This window comes from Fusarium tjaetaba (assembly GCF_013396195.1).
Source record: "Fusarium tjaetaba strain NRRL 66243 chromosome Unknown NRRL66243_c0000091, whole genome shotgun sequence".
NCBI lineage: Eukaryota > Fungi > Ascomycota > Sordariomycetes > Hypocreales > Nectriaceae > Fusarium > Fusarium tjaetaba.
In genome coordinates, this window is record NW_023501287.1 from 184,062 (window position 1) to 205,464 (window position 21,403).

Consider the following 21,403-nt stretch of genomic DNA (forward strand, 5'->3'; position numbering starts at 1 on the left):
TTTGATGGGATAAAGATGATGCAACTCCGCATTTCGGTCTCGATCCCGGTTCAGGTTTCCGGATCGTGGGGAAGTGGGGCAGTGCTCCGTGGAAGAAACGGGGCTAGTCGGAGTCTTTGTGGGAGGCGAATGAGAGCTCAGAAGTTGGTCAATCACTCTGTCACTGCTTTGGACTATTGGAGACACAGACAAACCCGATCAGTCAAAACGGTTCAAGCACATCTCTCCAGACGAGAAATTGTGGCGTCTTTAGCTATCCCACATAGCTCCGCTCCAAGACAAGACGCAAGCAAGTCAATTGTGAGCCGCATTTTATATAAAGGCACGTAAATGTAATGATGACAATTTGCTTCCAGCTCACGAAACAATTGAATCCATTTTACACTCATATTCCTCCATAATGCTAACCGTACAATTATTCTGGGTCGCTCTCGTCGCGATCTTCGTACGTCTTCTGTTCACTGGTCGAAGACCAAAGAATTATCCACCTGGACCTCCTACACTCCCGATCCTCGGAAACATCCATATGGTACAGTCTCTGCCATAGGTGACATAAAAGCTGTTGCTAATAGTATCAGATGCCCACAAAGGATGCCCATTTGCAATTTCGGAAATGGGCAGACGAGTATGGGCCTGTTTATAGTCTCATTCTGGGCACCAAGCCTTTCATTGTCTTGTCCAGCGCCCAAGCTGTCAAAGACCTGCTCGATAAGAAGAGTGCTCTCTACTCTGACCGACAAGAAATGTATGTTGGGCAGATTCTTGGCAGCGGTGGCCTCAGGCTTCTCATGATGGTTTGTTATACTTAATCTCAATCTTTGCCTGGGATGATACTAACGACCACCTTTTTGCTCAGGGATATGGGCCAACATGGAGATCCGTAAGTAATTATGAGCTGGGCCAATTTCGATACAGTCGACTAACAGAATCTCAAGTTTCGCAAACTGGTACACTCGTTGCTCAACGTCACCGCGGCCAAAAGCTACGTGCCCTACCAAGACCTCGAGAACGAGCAAATGCTATATGAGATGATCATTCAACCCGATCAATTCCTACAGAGTATTCGTCGATACTCCAACGCACTCACGACAAACATGGTATTTGGCTGGCGCTCGCCTATCTACCGAGACCCCAAGCTCATGCAGCTATTTGACGGCTTTGCTGAGTTTGCCGAGATCAATCAGACAGGCATCGCTGCCCTCCTCGACTCTTTCCCCGTACTCAGAAAGCTGCCCGACTTTCTTTTGCCTGTGCAGAAGAAGGCCAAGGAGCTTCATAAGAAGGAAAAGGATCTCTACCTGAGTCATTGGCTCAAGGCCAAACAAGATATCGCCGATGGTTCTATCAAGCCGTGCTTCTGTGTAGGATTGGCTGAGGCGCAGGAGAAGGAAAATTTTGATGATGCGCAAGCTGCTTATATCTCTGGAACTCTTCTTGAAGCTGGATCAGACACGACATCAAGCACCTTATACGCCTTTGTACAGGCAATGCTCCTTTATCCCGAGATCCAACGAAAGGCTCAGGATGAAATTGATAAAGTAGTTGGTAAGCGCATGCCAACTATGGAAGACGAGCATAGCCTTCAGTATGTCCGCGCATGCATGAAAGAGACACTGAGATGGATGCCGACAACCATCCTTGGCGCTGTTCCTCACGCTGTCACCCAAGACGATACCTACAACGGATATTTGATCCCCAAGGGTGCAGGCGTTCTCAATAATGTCTGGGGTATTCACATGGATCCTGAGCGTCATCCCAACCCTCGTCAGTTCAACCCTGATAGGTACAAGGACGACTTCCAGAGCTTGGCAGACGCCGCAGCCAACCCAGATGCGTCAAAACGAGATCAGTTCACCTTCGGTGCTGGTCGCCGCATTTGTCCCGGAATCCATGTTACCGAACGGAGCTTGTTCCTGGGCATCTCACGCATCCTATGGGCATTTAATATCAAGCCTACTGTGGATAAGAACGGCAAGCCCGTTTTACCAGATCCAGATAAGCTGACTCAAGGCTTCGTATGCATGCCGGAGGAATTTCCTGCCCGAATCATTCCAAGGTCTGAGGAAAAGAAGGCACTGGTTATCGAGAGTTGGAAGGCGGCTGAGAAGGATGTACTCGATCCTGAGACAAAGCAGTGGCGTTAGAGAATGATCTCAATTAATAATTATCTATCTATCTATCAAGTTTTCGTAGTTGACTAAAGTCAATCTCAAGAATGGTACTGCAGCATTGCTTCATCATGTGTCCCAACACTATTCATATCTCGGAGGCAGATCGTAATCTATATGCATAAAGACTTAGGCGGAGCCCAATAGCTCCTCGACAAGACCAGCGACGGACTGGACGACGGGGTACTTGGGGAAGTTAGGCTTGTAGACCTGGAATATGTTAGTATCGTGTCTTGTAGGGACAATATGGTATGGAAACTTACAGCCTGGCAGACAGCGTTGAACTCGCTGCGGGGAGCCTTGCCGCGGGCAAGCTCGTCACCGGGAACACCAAGCTTGACAACCTCCTCAGCCTTGTCGACGGTGTCCCAGCCAGGTCCAGCAGCGGGGTTCTTGATCCACTTGACAAACCAGTTGTGGATAGAATCGGCAAGAGCTTGCTGGGCCTTGGTGACACCCTGGAGAGCGGCGAAGCACTCATTACCACCGTGGAAGAAAGGAACCTCAGTGCCGTGGGTAGGAGCAGTGTTGGGGGGTCCAACAACGTTGTCGTACTTTCCGAAGAAGCGGTAGACCCAGGTCTTCTGCTGTTCACTTCGCATATCGAGGAGGTAGTCAACGGGGCAGTTGAAGCGGGCATCACCGTACTGGATACCGCTGCGGAGAGACTCGGTGGCGTAGTCGTTGGGGTTGTAGGCCTGGATCAAAGACTCGTCGGGGATATGGGCACTATCAGCATCGAAGGTGTTGATCCAAGAGCTGAAGTTGCTGTTCTCAGCGCCGTAAACAAGGCTGAAGATGGTGCCCTCTCCATTGGAGGTACCAGTCAACATGGGGACATGGGAAGGGTAGTTTCCGGCAGCGAAGCGGGCAGAGTAGTCAGAGAAGCGGGTGATATCATCAATGACAGGAGTGAACCAAGTGTTAAAGGTGGAGTTGAAGTTCTTGGTCTCGAAGTCAAGGATGTCCTTGCTGCGGAGGCAGTCAAGCTGACCGTTGCCGCCCTTGGGGCAGCCAACTTCCTCGGCGACGGCATTAAGAGCCTCATCAACGGGAGCATAAGCGGGGCCGGACATTGCATTGGCGCTCATCTCGACGGCACCCTTGAGGAAGGTGTTGGGGTTGTTCCATAGGTAGTGATCGACCTGGACACCACCCGAAGAGTGACCACCGAAGACGATGTGGTCAGGGTTACCACCAAAGGCTGCATAAACGTTAGTCAAGTTTTGTATGTGATCGATAAGCGTGAAACATACCCTTGATGTTCTTGTGGACCCAGTCAAGAGCCTTCTCAACATCCAGGATGCTAAAGTTCTGTGTCTCATCAGGGTTGGCGGTCTTCAACTCGGAAGAATGAGGCGAAGCAAAGATGCTCTCGCGGGTGTTGAAGTTGACGTAAACAACTCCATTGCGAGCAAAGTTTGTGCCCTGGATCTGTGGGTTGCTGCTGGAGCCAGTGACCATAGCACCACCATACATGTAAACGAATACCTAGTGGGTGTCAGATTATGTCTCGGAATATTATGCGGGAGGGTAGGGTAAGGCTGACAGGCATGTTCTTGCCCTTGGATGGGGCCCAGATGTTAAGGCTCAGACAATCCTCATCTTGGCGAGTAAAGGCATCGTTTGAGATGGCTTGAGGACATGTCGCACCATATGACGTAGCCTGGAACTTGGAGCGAGACTTGGGGAGGTCCTGAGGAGCCTTCCATCTACACCAGTGTCAGCTCATCAAAATGTGAAACAAGCAATTAGATGACCTACCTGTTCTGGCCACCAGTGGAAGCCGCAAAGGGAACACCAAGATAAACGGCGTTACAGTGCTTGTCACGAAAACCATGAATGTCACCCTGAGGGAGAGCAGCGTGCGGAATTGGAGGACAGGGAGGTTGAGGTGGCTTCGCAGTCACAGGGACAAGACACGTGGCGGCCAGGATCAAACCTGTCGTTGTGAACATGCTGCTGAGGCCCATGATGAGGAATGTGATGTGACGGGACGGAAAGAGGTGAAGATCGACTGAGACACGAGAAAAGCTTGAAGAATGAGTGGACAGAAGTTCCCGCAGCTTTTGGTTTTATTCACCAAAAGATGCTTGCTATAATTCGATTCGCCTATATCACAGACGAAGAATTTCCGAGAGGCGGACGCTTAGCTACAAGGAGACGTCTGAGCGCTCTCGGCAGTGGAACCAAGGCCCTCTAGTGCTGGGCTTCTAACTGTATTTAGTAGGACACAGCCGGGACATGCACTATAATTGAGTTTCGCGGAACGTGCACCGGTCGATTTTGTCATGCATGATCCGAGTCATGGATCCAGAATGCCTGTAAAATCTCGACTTGGGAAAAAAAGACTGTCGGGGAGTAAAAAAGGGGGTTCACGGGAAGAACGGGAGGCTGGTGAGACTATTGAAAAGAAACGCCGGATATACTGCGTAGGGCAGAGGTTGAGCGGGCTTCACGGCCAACTCTGTTAGTTGCAAGCCATTGCCGTTGATAGCATCACAGTGGGCATTTCACGCTGATCTTTTTGGTGCCAGATGGACCCAAGGCTCAGTGTACGATCCCACATCGCTTATCCATCCATCAAGTGCAAAATGACAGAATTTGTGGATTGACGGTTCCTTGGTGGTTGAGATTATTCTCCAGAATAGGCAATTGATCGGCCAAGCTACCCCCTGGTCAATCGCTGCAGTGCCAGTTCGCCGACCGAGCTTGATAATCAGCAAGCACAGATCTCTCACATCGGACTGGAACCTTACGACGATCCTCCGAGGCACATCCCGAGGTAGAAGGTTACGGGAATCCCCTCTCGGCGCCGACAACCACGTCCCTTGCATATCGTATCAACCAATCCAAACACTCGGACGTCAGCCCAACGCCTTTTCTGCTAATTCCGCTCAATGTCACTCGAGTCAGAAATATTGGAAAAAACAAGACACTAACGAGCAACACCTTACGAGATATAGCCACAGCCAATATTTGTGCGGAGTGTCCACCTTGTCGTTCCGAGGTTTTTCTTTCCGCGCCACTAGCTCAGGTGCACCAAGTCCATCATGACTGGATATCGCCGCGTAAAATCCACACTTGGTGCCCTTTTGACTTCGGAGCTAGAGACAAGTCTGTCGCCGACTCTCCACAGAAGTAACGGCTTCTGGAATCTCACTGTGACAATCTCTTACACAATGAGCTGATACCAAGGACCGAGTCCACGGGTCCTGCTGATCAGGGGGGGCCATGGTTCTTGGGTTTTCCGGATCCTTCGGTAGGAAATAAGTCTTGCTGCATTCCCACCTTGCCTTGTCTTGCCTTGCATTTTTGTTGCTGGGTTGTTTTGCAGATCAGATCAGATCAACGTCGCAATGGCTGAGGGTCTGGGACAAGTTGTAAGTTTATCCTTTTTGATGAAAACACGGTGATGTTTATGCTGATGATGATAGATTTCGTGGTACATTTGTACCGTCATTGCGTGCATCTTCCTGATTTTGAGAATATGGGTTCGTGTGCGCAAGCTTGGACTGTTGGCGATTGACGATGGACTCATTATCCTGGCGGCGTGTTGTTTGATCGGTGATTTAATCATCCAGCAGCACATGTGGAATTTGGGAATGGCGGATATGGCGAATGCTTCTCGCGATGATTTTATCCAGATCATGAAGGTGAGTCGATGTCTCTCGATCGCAATAGTGAAATTTGCTGACAACCAACAAGATGATCGTTCCGGGATCGATTCTCTACGTCACCTCGTTATGGGCCATCAAGATTGCTCTAGTTCTCTTCTACAAACGACTTGCTGCGCCCGGAACAAAACTGCAGATTATTTACAACGTCACTCTTGGTCTCTTGGTAATTTTCTGGGCTACCATCTTCTTCCATATCATTTTCCAATGCTTCCCGCATGACAAGAGATGGTCGCAAGATCCAAACTGTGTGTTAAGTCGCTCTCAATTGTCACTCCATATGCTGACAATTTTCCAGATCAGTGCGACCCGAAGGAGGCAGAGAAGAACTATTGGTTGACCGTTATCCGTATGTTATCCCATCCTTGAACCCTCAATGCGCGATGCTAACCATCAAACAGTCAACATCGGTACCGACGTCATCAGTATGTTCAGATGATACAAATTCGAGGTGCCCGACTAATAAATCACAGCCATCAGTCTTCCTATCACCATGGTCATGAAGCTCCAGATGAAGACCAAGCAGAAGATTGGTGTCGCAGCCATCTTTGCCCTGGGGTTCCTGGTCGTCATCGCAAGCAGTACGTCTTCCATCCTCGTTACCATGGGTTTCGCTAACATCCCCAGTCATCCGAGCCTACTACTCCAAGAAGAACGAAACTATGTTGACATGCACCGTCTCCATGATCGAAACAGCCGTCGCCATTATCGCAACCTGTCTCCCACGTATGTCCCCTCATCTCCCCCATTTCCATCCCACTAACAACCAGTGCAGCTCTGCGAACACTCTTCCTCGGCCAAATGTCCTCCGCCCGATCAGGCTCCAACTACGGACGCTACGAGCTCTCCTCCACGGGCCAGCCACGATCTCGACGAACGAACCAAAGCCGAATCGTCACAAATGTCATGGGCGGTACACAAAAGCTCGACAACGATTCACAGGACGAACTATTCAAGGAGTCTGCGCATTCAGTGGCGGGACGAAGTACGACTAGTGATAAGACTCCCGGTATCACTGTCAACACCACGATTCACATGCATCATAGCAGCGAGGAGGAGGCGAGACGATCGCAGGCTAGGCTTGATAGCTTCGCGTAATTCTTTTTATGTGTTGCGTATTTATAATTTGTAATAATTTATGGAAGCGTTATGTTTACTTGCATGTAAAAGAGGATGCGACGTCTGGGTTACCGCCCTTGTATGATAATCGCTTCGGATAAGCGCACAGCTCAACAGCTCGTCGCTTTTCCGTGCCAACAGTCTCCGCATACAGAGTCTCGGGCGCTTTACCATGCTCAACCCACTTCACGAGAGCGTCAAAGGCACTTCCAGGATACCATCCATCACCACCTTTACAGTGCCCAACACCTGGTGCTTCAAAGAATCTGTAGTAATCCGTCGCGCTGGGATCTTCCTCAAGGACCCGTTTGTAGTAATCCACTGACCCTTTGTGTGGAATTAGTTGATCTGCTGTTCCGTGCCACGAGATCAACTTTCCTCCTGCTTTCTTGAAGTCTGTCAGATCCGGGTCTGATGTTCCCATGACTGAGGCAAATCGGTTCACGGATTGCCGGAAGAGCTTGCTGTACTCTGCATGAGACAAGTCCTTCAGACTAGCGGATTGATCTTGAAGGAGGAAAGTAATAAGCCAGTCTTGGGCAATCGCAAAGGGACTTGAAGTGCAGTCTTTCAGCGACGTGCATGTTGTGTTGGCAAGACCACTCAAGTCTGCACCACGATCAAGTCCATACCAGAGAAACTTGCCGTCTTCTGTCTCTGGTCCGCGCCATGTCAAGCGAGCGACCTCAGCACCCTTCTTGGAAATCTTGATTGTACCAGATGGGTTGGTACACTCTACAGATTTACCAACGACAGACTTGGGGTCAAACTTGCAGAGCTCTGGGTTCGAAATAATACCATCTTTGACTCCATCGAGCTGGTCACACGCATCTATGGCAGCTTTGGTGATGGCGTTAAGCTCGCAGATAGGAGGGTAGTAGCCTATAACAGATTAGCCTAGTTGTCCTATATTTATGAGATGATATTCTTACTGAGTTTATGCATGACGACTTGTGGCCAGTACTCTGATGTCACGAACTTGTCCCAGTTGAAAGCAGAAGCGGTAGCAAGAATGCCATTATACTGGGTAGGATACCTCTGCGCCATCATATGACCCTGTCGTCCACCTGTAGAACATCCCTAACAGCTATCAGTGAAGTTCATCTCACAATGGTACGAAATGCTTACGTTCCAGTATGAGTACTTTGGCTTCTTTCCATAGTAAGCCGCTGTCACGGCTTTTCCCAATGTCGCTGCATCGTCCAAAGAGACAGCGGCAAAGTTCTGCAAAGCAGGCCAATTGAGGTTTCCAGTGCTATCCAAAGCCCAGTCCAACTCTTGTCTGTTAGCTAAGAGGTGGCCACCATCTGTAGTGACAGCGGCGTATCCGTTAGAAGCAGGCTGTGCAAGGTCGGCTATGTCTCCCGTTGACCAACCGCCACCACCCACTCCGACAAATCGTCCGTTCCAACCTGACACTGGCAGTGTTACATATGTGTTGATAGTACCATTCCAGCCTGGGTGTGTGTACTGGACTGTGACTTGACATACGGGAAATGGATCAGTTGAGTTATTAGGCCATTCATTGGTTGGGGATGACGGCAGCTCAGCGTTGGTGAGATTGGTGCTGATGGACAGAATCTTGGCATTGGCGAGCTCTATAGAGCGGAATGTATGGTCTGTGCAGCTGGGCTTTGCGAATACGCTTTGGAGGCCCTGAAACACGAGAGCAAACGACATGGCGGAGATGTTTGAGGAGAGCATGGTCACAAAATGCCTCTCAGGCTTAGCGTAGTGGGGGTTGGTCGGAGAACGGTAGCCAATTCGCAACTGCAAGCAAACAGTCGACTACGTAAGAGGAACCATTTCCTGTGACTATTTCCTCAGATATATAATACTCCATCAGTGGCATAATATTCGAATCGATCATCGTTACCAAAGCCATGCCATTACTCCTCCTCACCTCACTAGGAGGCCTACTCATTGGATAAGCTATCTACTCCGAGGAACACGCAAGACTAGTCAAGATCAGCACGAAACATCCCCAGATTCAGCCAGACGCTAGCTGCTCACGGGAACGAATATCCTGTCTCTTGATACGCAAAACGGACCTATTTTCGACGTATCCCCGGATAATGTCGCATGAACCGATCCCCGGTAGGATCGCGAAGTTCCATCGGTCTAGGGCTTAACCTTGTTGCGGTAAAGTTTACCCCATATTCCCAGTTCAATGCCGCGGAGACTAGTCGATATTTGGACTACCCCACGATTCGGGGTCTGAAGAAGACTCCGTCAAAAGAGCAAATCCGGGGTATCATACTGTCTGGAAATGGTTGTTGTTGCTTGTGAATGAACGAAAAAGTGATGTTGCTGACTTGAGCGTCAATGACTCGTGATAAATCCGGGGTTCTCATACCGCGCCCTCGGTCCTGAGGTTCGTGGAGAAGCCTGCCCAATGAACCTGAACAAGGTAAACGAGGTGAATAGTTTGCTGGATACACATTCCTTATGAGTCGTGTATAGTACAAATAATCTGATTCATCTTATTCCTTCGGCTTCTGTCCAGTGACTATCAAGCAATCAAACATCGGATGTACAGATCTATCGCGCGATGCCTCTCTAACACGCGCATTGAAAACCTCAACCTCTTCACGCGACCATCCCAAAACATCAGTAAACAAGACAGCCGTAAATGCAGCTACCCCCTCTCTCATATTAACTCCCATCAAAGTTCCAATTTCCTTGAGCCGTTCATCCTTAGGCCATGGTCCAATCGGAAGCTTGAATCGCTCCTCTTTGACACTAGCGAAGCCAGCTTCCTTAGCCCATTCTTGAAAAGACGGCGCAGGATCCATGGTTCTTCCAATCTTATCGCAGGCTAACTTGAGATGATCCATCATCTGGACTAGTGCGTTGTCAGGCTTGAGCGAGTCATCCTCGGAATAGAGCGTATTGGCTGTTTCTTGAAGCTCGATCCAGCCGCCTGGCTTCAAGTTGGCGTATGCCTGTCGCAGTAGTCTGGGCCAGTCTTTGATAGATCCAGCCATGTATCTGCAGTGTATATAATCATATGGAATTGGTTCAACCCATTCCGCTTCAACGTCGTCAACGATGAACTTGACATTTGGAGGAACCCAGTCTGGCTGGATAGGGCTGAGGTCATTCCCAACCACTGTCGCAGAAGGATGCTCGTCTCCAAACTGAATTGCCCAAATTCCTGTTCCTGTTCCTATATCAAGAACATTAAGTCCTTCCGGATCGATAGGAGCTAAGAACAAACGATTCTTTACGGTTCGGCAAAAAACGTGGTGAATCATGTCCAGACGATCCTGCTCCTGGTCATCGTTGGGAAAGCTGTACTGTCCAGCGCGATCACTATGGTATCGTCGCCCATGCTTCCATTTGTATTTGAGAACACTGCTAGCAATGGATGTCGTTGCTCCTACAGAGTCAGCGCTGAAGACGGACTCGGAGTCGGTCGTGTTTTCGTCGACTTGAACTTCAGGCGTTGTTGGGTTATCAGACATCTTTGCAGTTGTCACCTATGAGAACCAAGTTACGTAGATGCTCTTATCCGTATGATCAATGACAGAAAAGTATATCGGGTTATAATATGACAGTCGCGTAGCACAAAGTGGAGGTGCCACGCAAGCAACGGCAGCAAAGAAGTGTAAAAACCGCTCATCCAGTAAGAGCATATGCGGTTCTGAGACGAATGTAACCCCAGACATATCGCAATAACGAGGTTACTGATCATCATGAGATTGAGACTTCGATATGCACGTCTTATGAAAGCCCCATCAAAACACCTTTTCAGGAAGGTGGATAAATAGCAGCCCATGTCATTGTGTCTTCTGATAGAGCCTTGTTGGAAGCGAATGTCTCACCGATAAGATAAGACAACGTGGCCGAGTGGTTAAGGCGATGCCCTGCTATCTCCTCCGAGACATCATAGGCATTGTGTTCGCACGCGTAGGTTCGAATCCTGCCGTTGTCGATGTGTTTTTTGCATTTAGAAGTTTGGGTTTATATTTATTTTTTATCTTGTTGATGATTCTGTGTCTGATATCGTGTGTTGGACATTTTATCGCATTGGTGGGGCACTGGTGGTTTTCCCACCATGAAACACTCGACTAGAGCTGAGCACGAGACAAACAGCAGATGACTGTGTCAATTTGTCTCTAATTTGTTATATACTGCTAGCATATCATGGGAGACGTCTAAATCTGATCAACGGACTGTTTGGCAGGTGAATGGTAACTTTGTTATTATCCCGTCTCAACTTCAATGGTTTTGCCGCGGAATTTCCACGTAGCTAATTTCATGGAAGACTGCACTTCCTGAGGAGCATTGCTTGTCTCGACATTGGTAGAGCTATATCTCAGATTATGATGCCATTCAATGTGCCCGCTACACTAGCTTCACTGGGTATTCATTCCTCGCTCATCTTAACGTACGTCCCCTTCCTTCCCTCCTACGGCCGGAGTGACCAGTCTTTCCAGCTCAGTAAGCTTCCCTCCGCCAAGGCTCGCCAGTCCCAAAAGCCTCATGTCGACCACAACTTACAGACCGCCAGATGCGGTTTTCCTGCAAGTCGATTCACCCAGTTACACAAGCAACTTCTTGGCCTGCTGAGCACAGTTCTCAATCTCTCGTTTCGCCAAACGAACCATCTCATCGACGTTCTTAAGGTCTTGCTTCTTCTTATTCAAGACATCAGTAGTCTTCTTTGAGTCATCCTTAAATATCTTCAAAGACTTGTCGCAGCGTTCGAGGGCCATGTTCCAGCCATCAACATCTTCAGGGGTTCGGCGCTGGATGATTCGGAGAATAGAGCCTCGGATAGCAGTGCTGTCCTGGATGTCCTGGCGGATTCTGGTCAAGTCTGTCTGTGCGGTGTTGAGCTCTCGTTGAAGTAGTTCTCGTGAGGAGTTCAACATTTTCAGTCGTTTTTTATTCTCGTTCTGCTGGGCATGGACGCATTCGGCCTTGTTTTGAATGGCGGAGATTTGTGCCTTCTATAGCAAAAGATTGGTCAATACTATACTTGAAGATAATGGAAACACAGTTTTACCTCATCATCTGTGACCTCTTTTTCTCTCACATCTTTGTGGCTCGCCCCAGGTGTAGTACTGGGCATTTGAATAGGCTTAGATGGTTTCTTCTGCCGCTTTGGCGTAGAGACGCTACCAGCAGCGAGTTCGCTCACATTCTTCCTCTTTTTAACCCGCCTTGCATCTCCTGTTGCTTGGGCCTCGGTTACCCCATTACTGGGTGGCTCTGGAGAGTCAGACTTGGTCAGGTCAATGAAAGGTGGGTTCGCAACATCGCGATTATCGTTCTGATAGACTCTGGGTCGAGGTGGCGGACTTGGTGAAGGCGCGACCACGATTTTATCGCGTACCAGAATAGCATCACTACTCTTGGTGCCATCCCCATCTCCGCTGCGCGGAAGACTGTCGCTCGATTTCTGGGCATTGCTTGCTGGGCTTTCTGACTCTCTGTGCCGGGCAGAGGTTCGGCGTTTGGATAGGGCGTCTTTCTTCTCTCCAATCCACTAGATTGTTGATGTAATATCTCGGCCCTTGAGCTTGGAGTACTCGCCTCCCTTCTTGACAATGGATTCCAAGTAATTCATGACAAATGTGAGCGAAATCTTAGGTGGGGACTGCGCAAGCTTGATAGCCTGGTGCAACTTCTGAAGCAGGTATACAGTCCAGTGGGGAGAGAGACGTTTCTCGTCGAAGAGTTCCCATGGCCACTTGCCGCAGGCTTTTCGAATGCGTTGAAAGTAAGTCTGAACGGAAGCACTACTAATTTTGTTGAATGGAGCTGGAACTGCGGCCTCGCCCCCTTCGGAAACAGTCGAAGGCGCCATAATTATGACAGCGTGAGGTATGATGAGAAGGGAGAGAAAGCAAAGGTTTCCGAAGATGAGAAAGAAAGAGCAGGTGGTTCTGAATGTATGAGAAGTGATAAAACTGGGGATGTGCCAAAATTTAAGTGGCCGTGCGAGTTGAACAAGAGAGGCTATGCTTTGCGATGTCGCATTTGTGTTGTTGTTTCGAGGCAGCGTGGAGTTAAGGCACTGATTTGCTTCTTGGGAGGTTGTGGGGCGATGCACAAAAGTGGCTATAGCTTTATCTTATCGCATCTTATCTTAGAGCATCTGTTCGTTGATAAGGCAGTTTCTTTACCCTGCACTTTACAAGTTCTATTTCCTGAATTGAGGCTTCAACAGGTAGGGATTTAAGATTTTAATGATTCTTATGATACCTGATGGCATTTACTGTAAATACTAACGTTTATTCTTCTCTGACATTGGGTGGTTAGTGTCGCCAGTGACTTTGTGGTCTCTCATTCACTGGTAAAACAATATTCTCATTCAACAACAGAGCAAACTCAAGTTCCAGAAGCAAATTACAACATTAAAAGAAAGACCAAGTCTGTCTGGCTTTTTTATAGCTTTGAGCCAGTCAATGGGACCACAGCCAATAAATAAAATGGCAGCCACCCTGTATGAGTTGTTCGTCGATACGGTAGCATCAAAAATGTGGTTCCGCCCGGGATCGAACCGGGGACCTTCTCGGTGTTAACGAGATGCCATAACCAACTAGACCACGGAACCAAGCCTTGTAATTGGATGACAGACGATCCGGCAACAGGATTCTTCCTTCTGACCAGAACCAGGAAGACTTGCGACACTGGAGAGGATTTTGAACAGTACTACTCAGATCTCTTGATACATCAAGCAATGGACGATATGGCTAATTGGGTACCAGAAGGAAATGCTAACATCATAACTCATGACTTCATATCTGGCATGTATCACACACACACAGCGGTTCCATTTATGTATTGCTTGCACATTGTTGGTACACTGCAGATTGTCCAATGGCGTATTCCCGATAAGATACATTAGCCCCACTATCGCTCTCTTATCCTGGCGCCCAAAAATGAAACTCCCATGAGAACGAGATGGAATCTTCCGACCGCACCAAGCTTGGATCAACCACAAAAGCATATCGAACAATATATCGTCAAAAAGATGAATCAGAGGGCAATGGGATTGCTCCCGCCAGGGCTTGAACCTGAGGCCTTCGCATTACGGACACTCGGAATGAAGTATTAGTACGACGCTCTAACCAACTGAGCTACGGAAGCCGTCTGATTCGATGACTCCGCTGGTGAGACAGTGCCCTGATGTTGCGAACGGTCCGAGATGGGGAGCCAGGAGCTGGAGCTGAGCGTATTGAGCATGGATCGTCAGGCAACATCGATTTGGAGCAGATGTTCGTTGGGTACAGAGAGGTCAAGCTCACCGGCCGTTTGGCAGCCTAGGGAGGAAAGGAAATTCGAGACCTTAACCCTAAGTGATAAAAGTATTTAGGTAAATTTAGCCTAAGTTTAGGGGACTCTTTACTAAGTTTATTTCGACACCCTATATCAAGGTCTGGTGTTTTCTTGTCCCCCGAGGTACTGTGAGGGCCTATGTATCCACATCATGGAGACTCGGTAAATACTAGAAGCTGTATCTGAGCCGCTGATCTGCCTGCAACGATTCGGCAGTTCCCGGGCAAAGTCAACTTGATGGTCTCTTCGGCGAGATTTAACAGCATGCACGTCAGAGCCAATATTTAATTTTCTTTCTTTCACAGAGTTGCGATTATTCATATGGTCGATACACCGTGATGAACCTCTTGTAGCAACAGCACTGGCAATATGACTTGACACTGTCTCACATCCAGCCTCAATCCTTTAAAGATCGATCTCTGGATTCTTATCCCCTCTATTGTCCAGTCCAACAATGGTGTAATTCTGGCTCCAGTATTGAAGCCCAAGACCATCCTGCTTCTCATCCGTGAACACAGCCTGGAAAGAAAACACTTTCTTGGCAGCGATTTTGTTGGCAAATGGTTCAAGCATTGACTTGGAGTTGTGAAATCTGAACTTGTACTTGTGATCGGACAGACAGATTTCGTCGACAAGGTGACTAATATCAGAGCTGAGCTTATTCAGATGATCAGGCTCACAATACCAAGTGAAGTCGAATTTGCGTGAGAGGTTCTCGGGAATGTCACCCTCCCATGTGATGGTAACCTCTTTGCTGACATCGATGGGCTCGGAGGGGTTGGGGCCAGTAAACTTGAAGGCCCGAGCTGCGGGGAAAGCGGCCAGAAGGGCGGCGACGAAAGTCTTGGTCTGCATTGTAAAAATGTGTCTAGAGAACTGGCTTGCGAGATGCTGTCAAGGTGAAGAGGCTGATGCCAATGCTTTATCTTTGGTAAATCATGCTTAAAGTGACGCCTGAAGCCTTGTCACAGATTACGCAAGTGATGGGTCAAGTATTTACCTGTTATTGCCAAGTGGCATGCTATGAGTATAGGCGATTGCCATTTGTAGATGGTAGCTGTAGGATTCGGATCCCTACCTAAATGCCAAAGCTCAATTCGGTATACTTTGATGTTCGTAGAGTGCTTCCCATTGAGAAAGCCTGGAAGAATGACTCATTCTGTGGTGTGTACTCCTTAAAAGACTTGGACATACTGGCATACCCTGAGAGTGAGAGTCTTGGGACCACTGTCCTTGTGTTGTCTCATATTTCCCTAGGTTATATTCCCAATGCCATGTGACCATGGCTGTGCACAGATGCATAATATCATTGGCTACACCAACATATCGTTTTCAGCTGCCCTCATTGGGCACAGGGTTTATTGCCTTCCAGTGGTCTTAAGTGGTATTTTCAATCATGCTGGTCCGTAGTCGAGACCAATCGTGTTCTTGGTGCGGCGTGCCAAAGCTTAATCTTATTTGTCCTTGCGTAGAGCAGACCAATCACGACGTGTCAGCGCCGAATGCTTTGTGGATCCGACTAAGATTATCTCGACCGAGTGAATACTGGGTTTCTACGATAAATAGGACGCTGACGGCCCGTAGAAAGAGAGCAATCTTTACGATCCTTTAATCACACAGATTTGCAACGCACTCTTTCATAGATATCATCTCAGAATCTACCCTAGACTTCAGTCAGAAACGCCAACATGAATAAGGTCAAACACGCTGCTGATCCGGAAGAGACACCCGACATTGTGCCCGACCGCCCTCTCACCGGCAAAGAAGCTGAGGAGGACTATCAGAAACAACTCGCCCTCCTCAAGGAGCAGAATAAATCAAGACTCGAGAAGGCTCGGGAGTCGCAATCCTCCAACTCATCAACACAAAACACCGATCGTCGTACCTAGGCATGGGGCTCCTTTACCCGCAATGTATGCTGCGGTATCACCGTGCTGGGAGGGAGAAGACCCACGAACAGCCGCTCACTTGTTTTTCACGGATTGAAGACCATCATGTATCGATCATGATTCATCCACCATTATTATCACTTGGAAGCGCCATGCTGGCAATGGAATATTGTAATATGCGCGATAGTTTTGAGATGAGGAAATGACAAGTAAAAATGCAAATTGATGTATTTGATCTGTCTCGTGAAATAATTGTGAAGGTTATGGTCTCATTGTTGGCCATACTAGACAGAAATCTGCCTTGCCAATATTGGTGTATTGGTCGTGGCAATCATTGGCCAATTCTCATGCAGCTGGCTGCACTTCGCTGCCTCACAGCCACAATGTTGGGTTGAAATTATCGCATCAGCCCTTTGGAACGCCTTGACCAATTTGCAAACCCTTCTCTTGTCAGTCGTTCTCCTTGTTCTCCATCCTTAGAGGCCTTCTCTCTAAAACGCTAAACTTTGCGCGGGCATTTGTATGTATCCGTTGCACCTCGAACCTATTGCAGCCTCTTCAAGCTGACCATCAGCCTCTATTTACCCCGCTCGATATCACACGACTAAGCCGCACTACAGATATCTTGGTAAATGAGATCTCGGGCTTCGACGCTTCAAATCTACTAAGATGCGGCTCATAAACGTTGAGAACCTAAAGCTTGAAACCTTCATCGGCGGCCATATCCCACCGTATGCTATCCTGTCGCACCGATGGGGAAATGATGACGAGGAGGTATCCTTTAAGGATATGATGAGAGGCACTACAAATAAGGTGGGAATGAAGAAGGTTGAAGGTTGTTGTCGACAGGCCAAGAAAGACAACCTCAAATATGCTTGGATTGACACTTGCTGCATTGACAAGGAGAGTTCCAAAGAGCTGGACGAGGCTATCAATTCCATGTTTCAGTGGTATAAAAGAGCCGCCATATGTTATACCTACATGGCCGATGTTCCCCACGAGCAAGATATCTGGGAATCGACTTCTGGCTTCTCCGCGAGCTCGTGGTTCACAAGAGGATGGACATTACAAGAGCTCCTTGCTCCTGGAGAAATACACTTCTTTGATGAGACGTGGAATCTTATTGGCACGAAGGAAGAACTGGCGAGTGAAATTGAAGATATCACGGGAATACCACGCAGATTTCTGCTCGGCTGGGTAGACTTTCACCAGGCCAGCGTTGCGCAGCGTATGTCCTGGGCGTCAAAGAGGACGACGAAGAGGGATGAAGATATCGCCTACTGTCTCCTGGGGATCTTCGGTGTTACTATGCCGATGATCTATGGGGAAGGACACAAAGCCTTTGAAAGGCTACAGCTCAAGATCATGGAACAGACAACCGATGATTCAATTCTAGCATGGGGAGTCAAGGTTCAAGGTATGGAGTTCGAATCTCAGACTGGCCCTAGCGACTACAATACGTCAGCCGGAATGTTTGCCAAGTCCCCGACGGATTTTGCCAAGTGTGGCCGCATCGTTCCAAAGGCGCTCGACCCTACTTGTATCACGAATTTTGCTGTTTCCGGAGGATACATCCGCACTTCGCTCAGGCTACAGAGTACAGAAAACGGGGTAGCTTATGGTCTTCTCAACTGTGGCCTCGAGAACACGACAGAAGGCAACATAGCTATCCCCTTGCGCTGCACAACGCCTTCAATTTCGACTGTCAGGGAGTACATCCGGCCACTTGGATACGGTCCTATACTTCTCTCCGGGCCACAAAGCGACTCCTACAGTAGCCAGGAAGTCCGCATCCGCGTGGATCGCCAGGCTCGTCCAGCACAAGTGACAGGGAAACCTATCTGGCTTCATATGGATGGTCACCAAAAGCTTAAACTACAGCTCAAGGAAGTTTGTCCACCACTCAACTGGTACCGGGGCCGTGCTTTGGTCATGAACCTGAACAATTCAAATCAAACCGTTAGACGAAGATACCTTGCTCGTTTCACTAGCAAAGAAAAGGAGAGCCGCGACATTGTTGTTGTATTGGACTTCAACCTCCAGGCAGAGTATTCTTGCGCGAGCTGCTTTGCAATAGCAGCACCAAAACAGTTAGACTTTTCTAAGATCGTCCAAGGTCTAGAGTACATGCACTCCGAGCATCTGCGCGATAAAGTCATAAGCAATGTAAATGATATTGTCGAGGTCTCTGTGCAGAGAGAAGATATTTCACAAGGATCAATTTTCCTGCTGAGGCTAGCTAGGGCCGACTTGAGTCCATTGCCTGATGCAGATACGTCCCACCGTATTTACAAAGCGAGCCAGGTAGATGTGCTGCTTTCAGCCCTTTGCGAAAGGGATAACATAGATGAAACTATCGATGGAGAGATGGAAAAACAGGCTGCGACTGTCAGTGAACTAGAGTCATTGGAAGCCGAATGGGACAAGCTAGCGGAAAAGGAGAAACAACTTGCAAATGAGAGAGAAGCGATTGAAAGAGAAATTCAAATGAAGAAGAGACATATTCGCAGACATGAGAGGACGTTATCAAGAACGAAAGGCAGCCTGGTAGAACTGGAAAGTCGAATAGAAAAGAATATTCGAAATATCGAGGAAGTCGATTGGGTCAAGGGTTCAACAAGTTGGGCTGAAACTATGCTACAGAGCCAATTAGACAAGCAAAAGGCATCTCAAGACACAGATGCCCCTGTTTGTGCGGGCCCAGGTACCCTTCGAACGACAAGCCTGGTTAATAGCCAACAATGCATGGGCGGTTTCATTCCACTGCTCTGGGCTGCCGCCAACGGAAAAAACGCAATCTTGCAACTTCTCATAGACAAGGGTGCAGACCTCGAAGCGAGAAACCCCGACAACGACTACACGGCTCTTATGTATGCGGCAGCATATGGACAAGTCTCAGCCGCAAAGTCCTTACTAGATTGCGGCGCCAAGTTAGAAGCTCAGGACGAGGAAGCATACACGCCCCTGTTGCTGGCAGCTTCGGTAGAGCACGTACCGATAACGTCGTTTCTTCTCGGTAAGGGGGCTGACATAGAAGCAAGAACCTCCGATGGGAGTACTCCACTCTCCATTGCAACTAGAAAGGAAAACGAGGGCGTTGTCAAAGTACTGCTAGAGAAAGGGGCCGATATAGATGCCAAGGACAATAGCGGAGACACGCCTTTATTACGAGCATGTCTTAATGGCCATGTGGGTATCGCAAGGATGCTGATAGATGCAGGAGCTAATATTCAGACGCAAACGCGCTATGGGAGTACGCCACTAGCTGTTGCTGCCAGAAAAGGGAGGGAAGGCGTTGTCAAACTACTGCTGGAGAAAGGGGTCGACATAGATGCTCAGAACCATAACGGAGACACGCCTTTATCACGAGCATGTCTTAATGGCCACATAGGTGTCGTGAGGATACTGATTGAAGAGGGCGCGACTGTTGATGTGAGGAACAAGAAGGGTAAGACGCCTCTGCAACTAGCGGAGAAGCACACAAAAAATGGGATCGTCGATTTGCTCCGGAATCATCTGGAGACGAAAAGGGAATGAGGTACGAGAACCAGATCAGGTGTTACCATAGGGATAGGACATTGAATACTGATTAGGAGACCTTCTGTAAACTTGAGGATTGCCGGCGTGCCTCGCAGTTCACGTGAGCAGTCTTATGACTTCACAGACCTTCCTTTTATGACTCATTTTTGAAGGACAGTCCGCCGAGCTCGTACCCTACACTGTTCCATGCTCAAGGCGGCTGCCAACAACACTTAGCAATAATAGAGTCACTATGTAGATCTATTGTCATATGGAAACAAGCTGACAGGCTGTTCCCCGTGATCATTCATCCTGTACTACATTCTTAATGGGAGGCCTAACACGTTCTTACAGCGAAATGGCGACATTGGTTGCTAAAATCTGACTTTGGTGTGGCGTTTGCGCACGTGTTCGTAGTACAAAGTCTGTTTTGATACTCAATTCAGTATTGACTGGTAGAGAATGCTCCAGTCCCTGGTGATTATACGACCATACTGAACACGATGTTGTATTGTTTTCGCCATGTTCAAAGTACCATCAGGGGGCGTTGTTCACGAAATCAATCAAACGTGATTAGTTAATGTGATAGTGTTCGGCTTAACCTTTCGTTTTGCTGAACCTAAATGTGGTTTCAACCACCAAGTATTCATCAAAAATCAGCGCAGAATTTATACTCTCTCAGTTTAAAACTTTTTCTAACCAAATGTAAAAGTTACTTGACTATTTGTATACCTCTGTGTGAGATATTGGGTTTTAGAAGCTTTGAAGGTTTGAAAGTATTTTTCATATTTTATTGCTCAAGAAAAGTTTGCCTCGTCTATAAAAGCAGCTTCTCCCATGGTTCTATCCCAGAAATCTCAACCTTTCAAATACATCACAGATTCATTTCAGCTCATCCTAACATATCATCTTCTGTACCATTCTTGTGTACAACAGATCCTTGTACACCACCACCTCCTGCACTACAAACAGCCTTGTACACTCCAACTCTGTACAACATACCTTGTGCATTCACCCCCATCACCTACTCGCGATGCCTGCCACACGTCCCCAGAAGCGTAAGGCCGAGGAGTCTGAGTCTCAAAATCAGACTACTGTCTCTACCGGCCGCCCCACCAAGATCGTCCTCCTCAGGAACGGCAAACGGGCCAAGGTAGCCCGCGACGACGACGACCAGGTCACTGTGCCAGCACCACCAGCCACAGTGTACCGCCACAGCAAGCTGAAGAAGCTTGTTATTCGCAACACGAGCTCCGCGAATCAATCCATGTACCCCATGGTGAGACCTGTTGTCTTTCGTGGTGTCCAGGCTCAAGAGCCTGAAGAAAAGCCCGTCGCGTTCACTTCCCGGTGCGACTTTCGCCCAAAGTGTCTCGACACCACGCAGAGTGGTATGCCCACTCAGAAGCTGGCCCCTGGTGCAGTCCACAAGAAGAGGATTGCCCCAACGCTGGTGAAAGCAGGATAGCTACCAGCTGGACAAGAGCGATGAACGAGCCAACAAGGCGGATCGCCCTTCACACTTTTGTCCGGAGAGGCTTGTGTGTAGGCGATATCCATGGCGGCCTCCATCTATCAAAACCAGGTATGGAGCTTAAAACCCTAATACTACTTGACAAAGACCTGACAGTGGGGTTCCATCTAGGTTTCAGAAGATAACCAGGCTAACGGTAAAGCATCTTTAGAAAAAGAGTGCTCAAAGTGTATCACCTTGTCTCAAACCATGATTTTTCAGATA

General features: G+C 48.3%; 10 protein-coding genes across 10 annotated transcripts; 5 read left to right on the top strand and 5 right to left on the bottom strand.

The window, feature by feature from the left end:
• Positions 1–400: 400 nt before the first annotated feature.
• Positions 401–2,144, top strand: FTJAE_4816 (cytochrome P450 monooxygenase oxidoreductase; the record flags this gene model as incomplete). The annotated part of the gene is made up of 4 exons (XM_037351258.1): positions 401–529; positions 573–794; positions 857–880; positions 936–2,144. 4 exons carry the CDS (start codon positions 401–403, stop codon positions 2,142–2,144), a joined length of 1,584 nt encoding a protein of 527 aa, XP_037208073.1.
• A 153-nt stretch (positions 2,145–2,297) lies between these two features.
• Positions 2,298–4,141, bottom strand: FTJAE_4817 (para-nitrobenzyl esterase; the record flags this gene model as incomplete). Its single annotated transcript, XM_037351259.1, has 5 exons — positions 2,298–2,378; positions 2,432–3,372; positions 3,425–3,659; positions 3,718–3,880; positions 3,933–4,141. The coding sequence occupies 5 exons, from the start codon at positions 4,139–4,141 to the stop codon at positions 2,298–2,300; spliced, it is 1,629 nt and encodes a 542-aa protein (XP_037208074.1).
• A 1,386-nt stretch (positions 4,142–5,527) lies between these two features.
• FTJAE_4818 (integral membrane protein PTH11) lies at positions 5,528–6,943 on the top strand (the record flags this gene model as incomplete). Its single annotated transcript, XM_037351260.1, has 8 exons — positions 5,528–5,551; positions 5,606–5,824; positions 5,877–6,093; positions 6,144–6,194; positions 6,247–6,270; positions 6,319–6,426; positions 6,473–6,571; positions 6,621–6,943. 8 exons carry the CDS (start codon positions 5,528–5,530, stop codon positions 6,941–6,943), a joined length of 1,065 nt encoding a protein of 354 aa, XP_037208075.1.
• A 55-nt stretch (positions 6,944–6,998) lies between these two features.
• Positions 6,999–8,668, bottom strand: FTJAE_4819 (tannase precursor; the record flags this gene model as incomplete). The annotated part of the gene is made up of 3 exons (XM_037351261.1): positions 6,999–7,846; positions 7,897–8,044; positions 8,093–8,668. The coding sequence occupies 3 exons, from the start codon at positions 8,666–8,668 to the stop codon at positions 6,999–7,001; spliced, it is 1,572 nt and encodes a 523-aa protein (XP_037208076.1).
• A 779-nt stretch (positions 8,669–9,447) lies between these two features.
• FTJAE_4820 (mRNA 3 end-processing YTH1) lies at positions 9,448–10,431 on the bottom strand (the record flags this gene model as incomplete). Its single annotated transcript, XM_037351263.1, has 1 exon — positions 9,448–10,431. One exon carries the CDS (start codon positions 10,429–10,431, stop codon positions 9,448–9,450), a length of 984 nt encoding a protein of 327 aa, XP_037208077.1.
• A 1,080-nt stretch (positions 10,432–11,511) lies between these two features.
• Positions 11,512–12,782, bottom strand: FTJAE_4821 (uncharacterized protein; the record flags this gene model as incomplete). The annotated part of the gene is made up of 3 exons (XM_037351264.1): positions 11,512–11,922; positions 11,979–12,360; positions 12,463–12,782. The coding sequence occupies 3 exons, from the start codon at positions 12,780–12,782 to the stop codon at positions 11,512–11,514; spliced, it is 1,113 nt and encodes a 370-aa protein (XP_037208078.1).
• A 1,880-nt stretch (positions 12,783–14,662) lies between these two features.
• Positions 14,663–15,112, bottom strand: FTJAE_4822 (uncharacterized protein; the record flags this gene model as incomplete). Its single annotated transcript, XM_037351265.1, has 1 exon — positions 14,663–15,112. One exon carries the CDS (start codon positions 15,110–15,112, stop codon positions 14,663–14,665), a length of 450 nt encoding a protein of 149 aa, XP_037208079.1.
• An 833-nt stretch (positions 15,113–15,945) lies between these two features.
• Positions 15,946–16,146, top strand: FTJAE_4823 (uncharacterized protein; the record flags this gene model as incomplete). The annotated part of the gene is made up of 1 exon (XM_037351266.1): positions 15,946–16,146. The coding sequence occupies one exon, from the start codon at positions 15,946–15,948 to the stop codon at positions 16,144–16,146; it is 201 nt and encodes a 66-aa protein (XP_037208080.1).
• Positions 16,147–16,815: 669 nt separating this feature from the next.
• FTJAE_4824 (beta transducin) lies at positions 16,816–19,683 on the top strand (the record flags this gene model as incomplete). Its single annotated transcript, XM_037351267.1, has 1 exon — positions 16,816–19,683. The coding sequence occupies one exon, from the start codon at positions 16,816–16,818 to the stop codon at positions 19,681–19,683; it is 2,868 nt and encodes a 955-aa protein (XP_037208081.1).
• A 1,015-nt stretch (positions 19,684–20,698) lies between these two features.
• FTJAE_4825 (uncharacterized protein) lies at positions 20,699–21,133 on the top strand (the record flags this gene model as incomplete). The annotated part of the gene is made up of 1 exon (XM_037351268.1): positions 20,699–21,133. One exon carries the CDS (start codon positions 20,699–20,701, stop codon positions 21,131–21,133), a length of 435 nt encoding a protein of 144 aa, XP_037208082.1.
• Between the last annotated feature and the right edge of the window lie 270 nt (positions 21,134–21,403).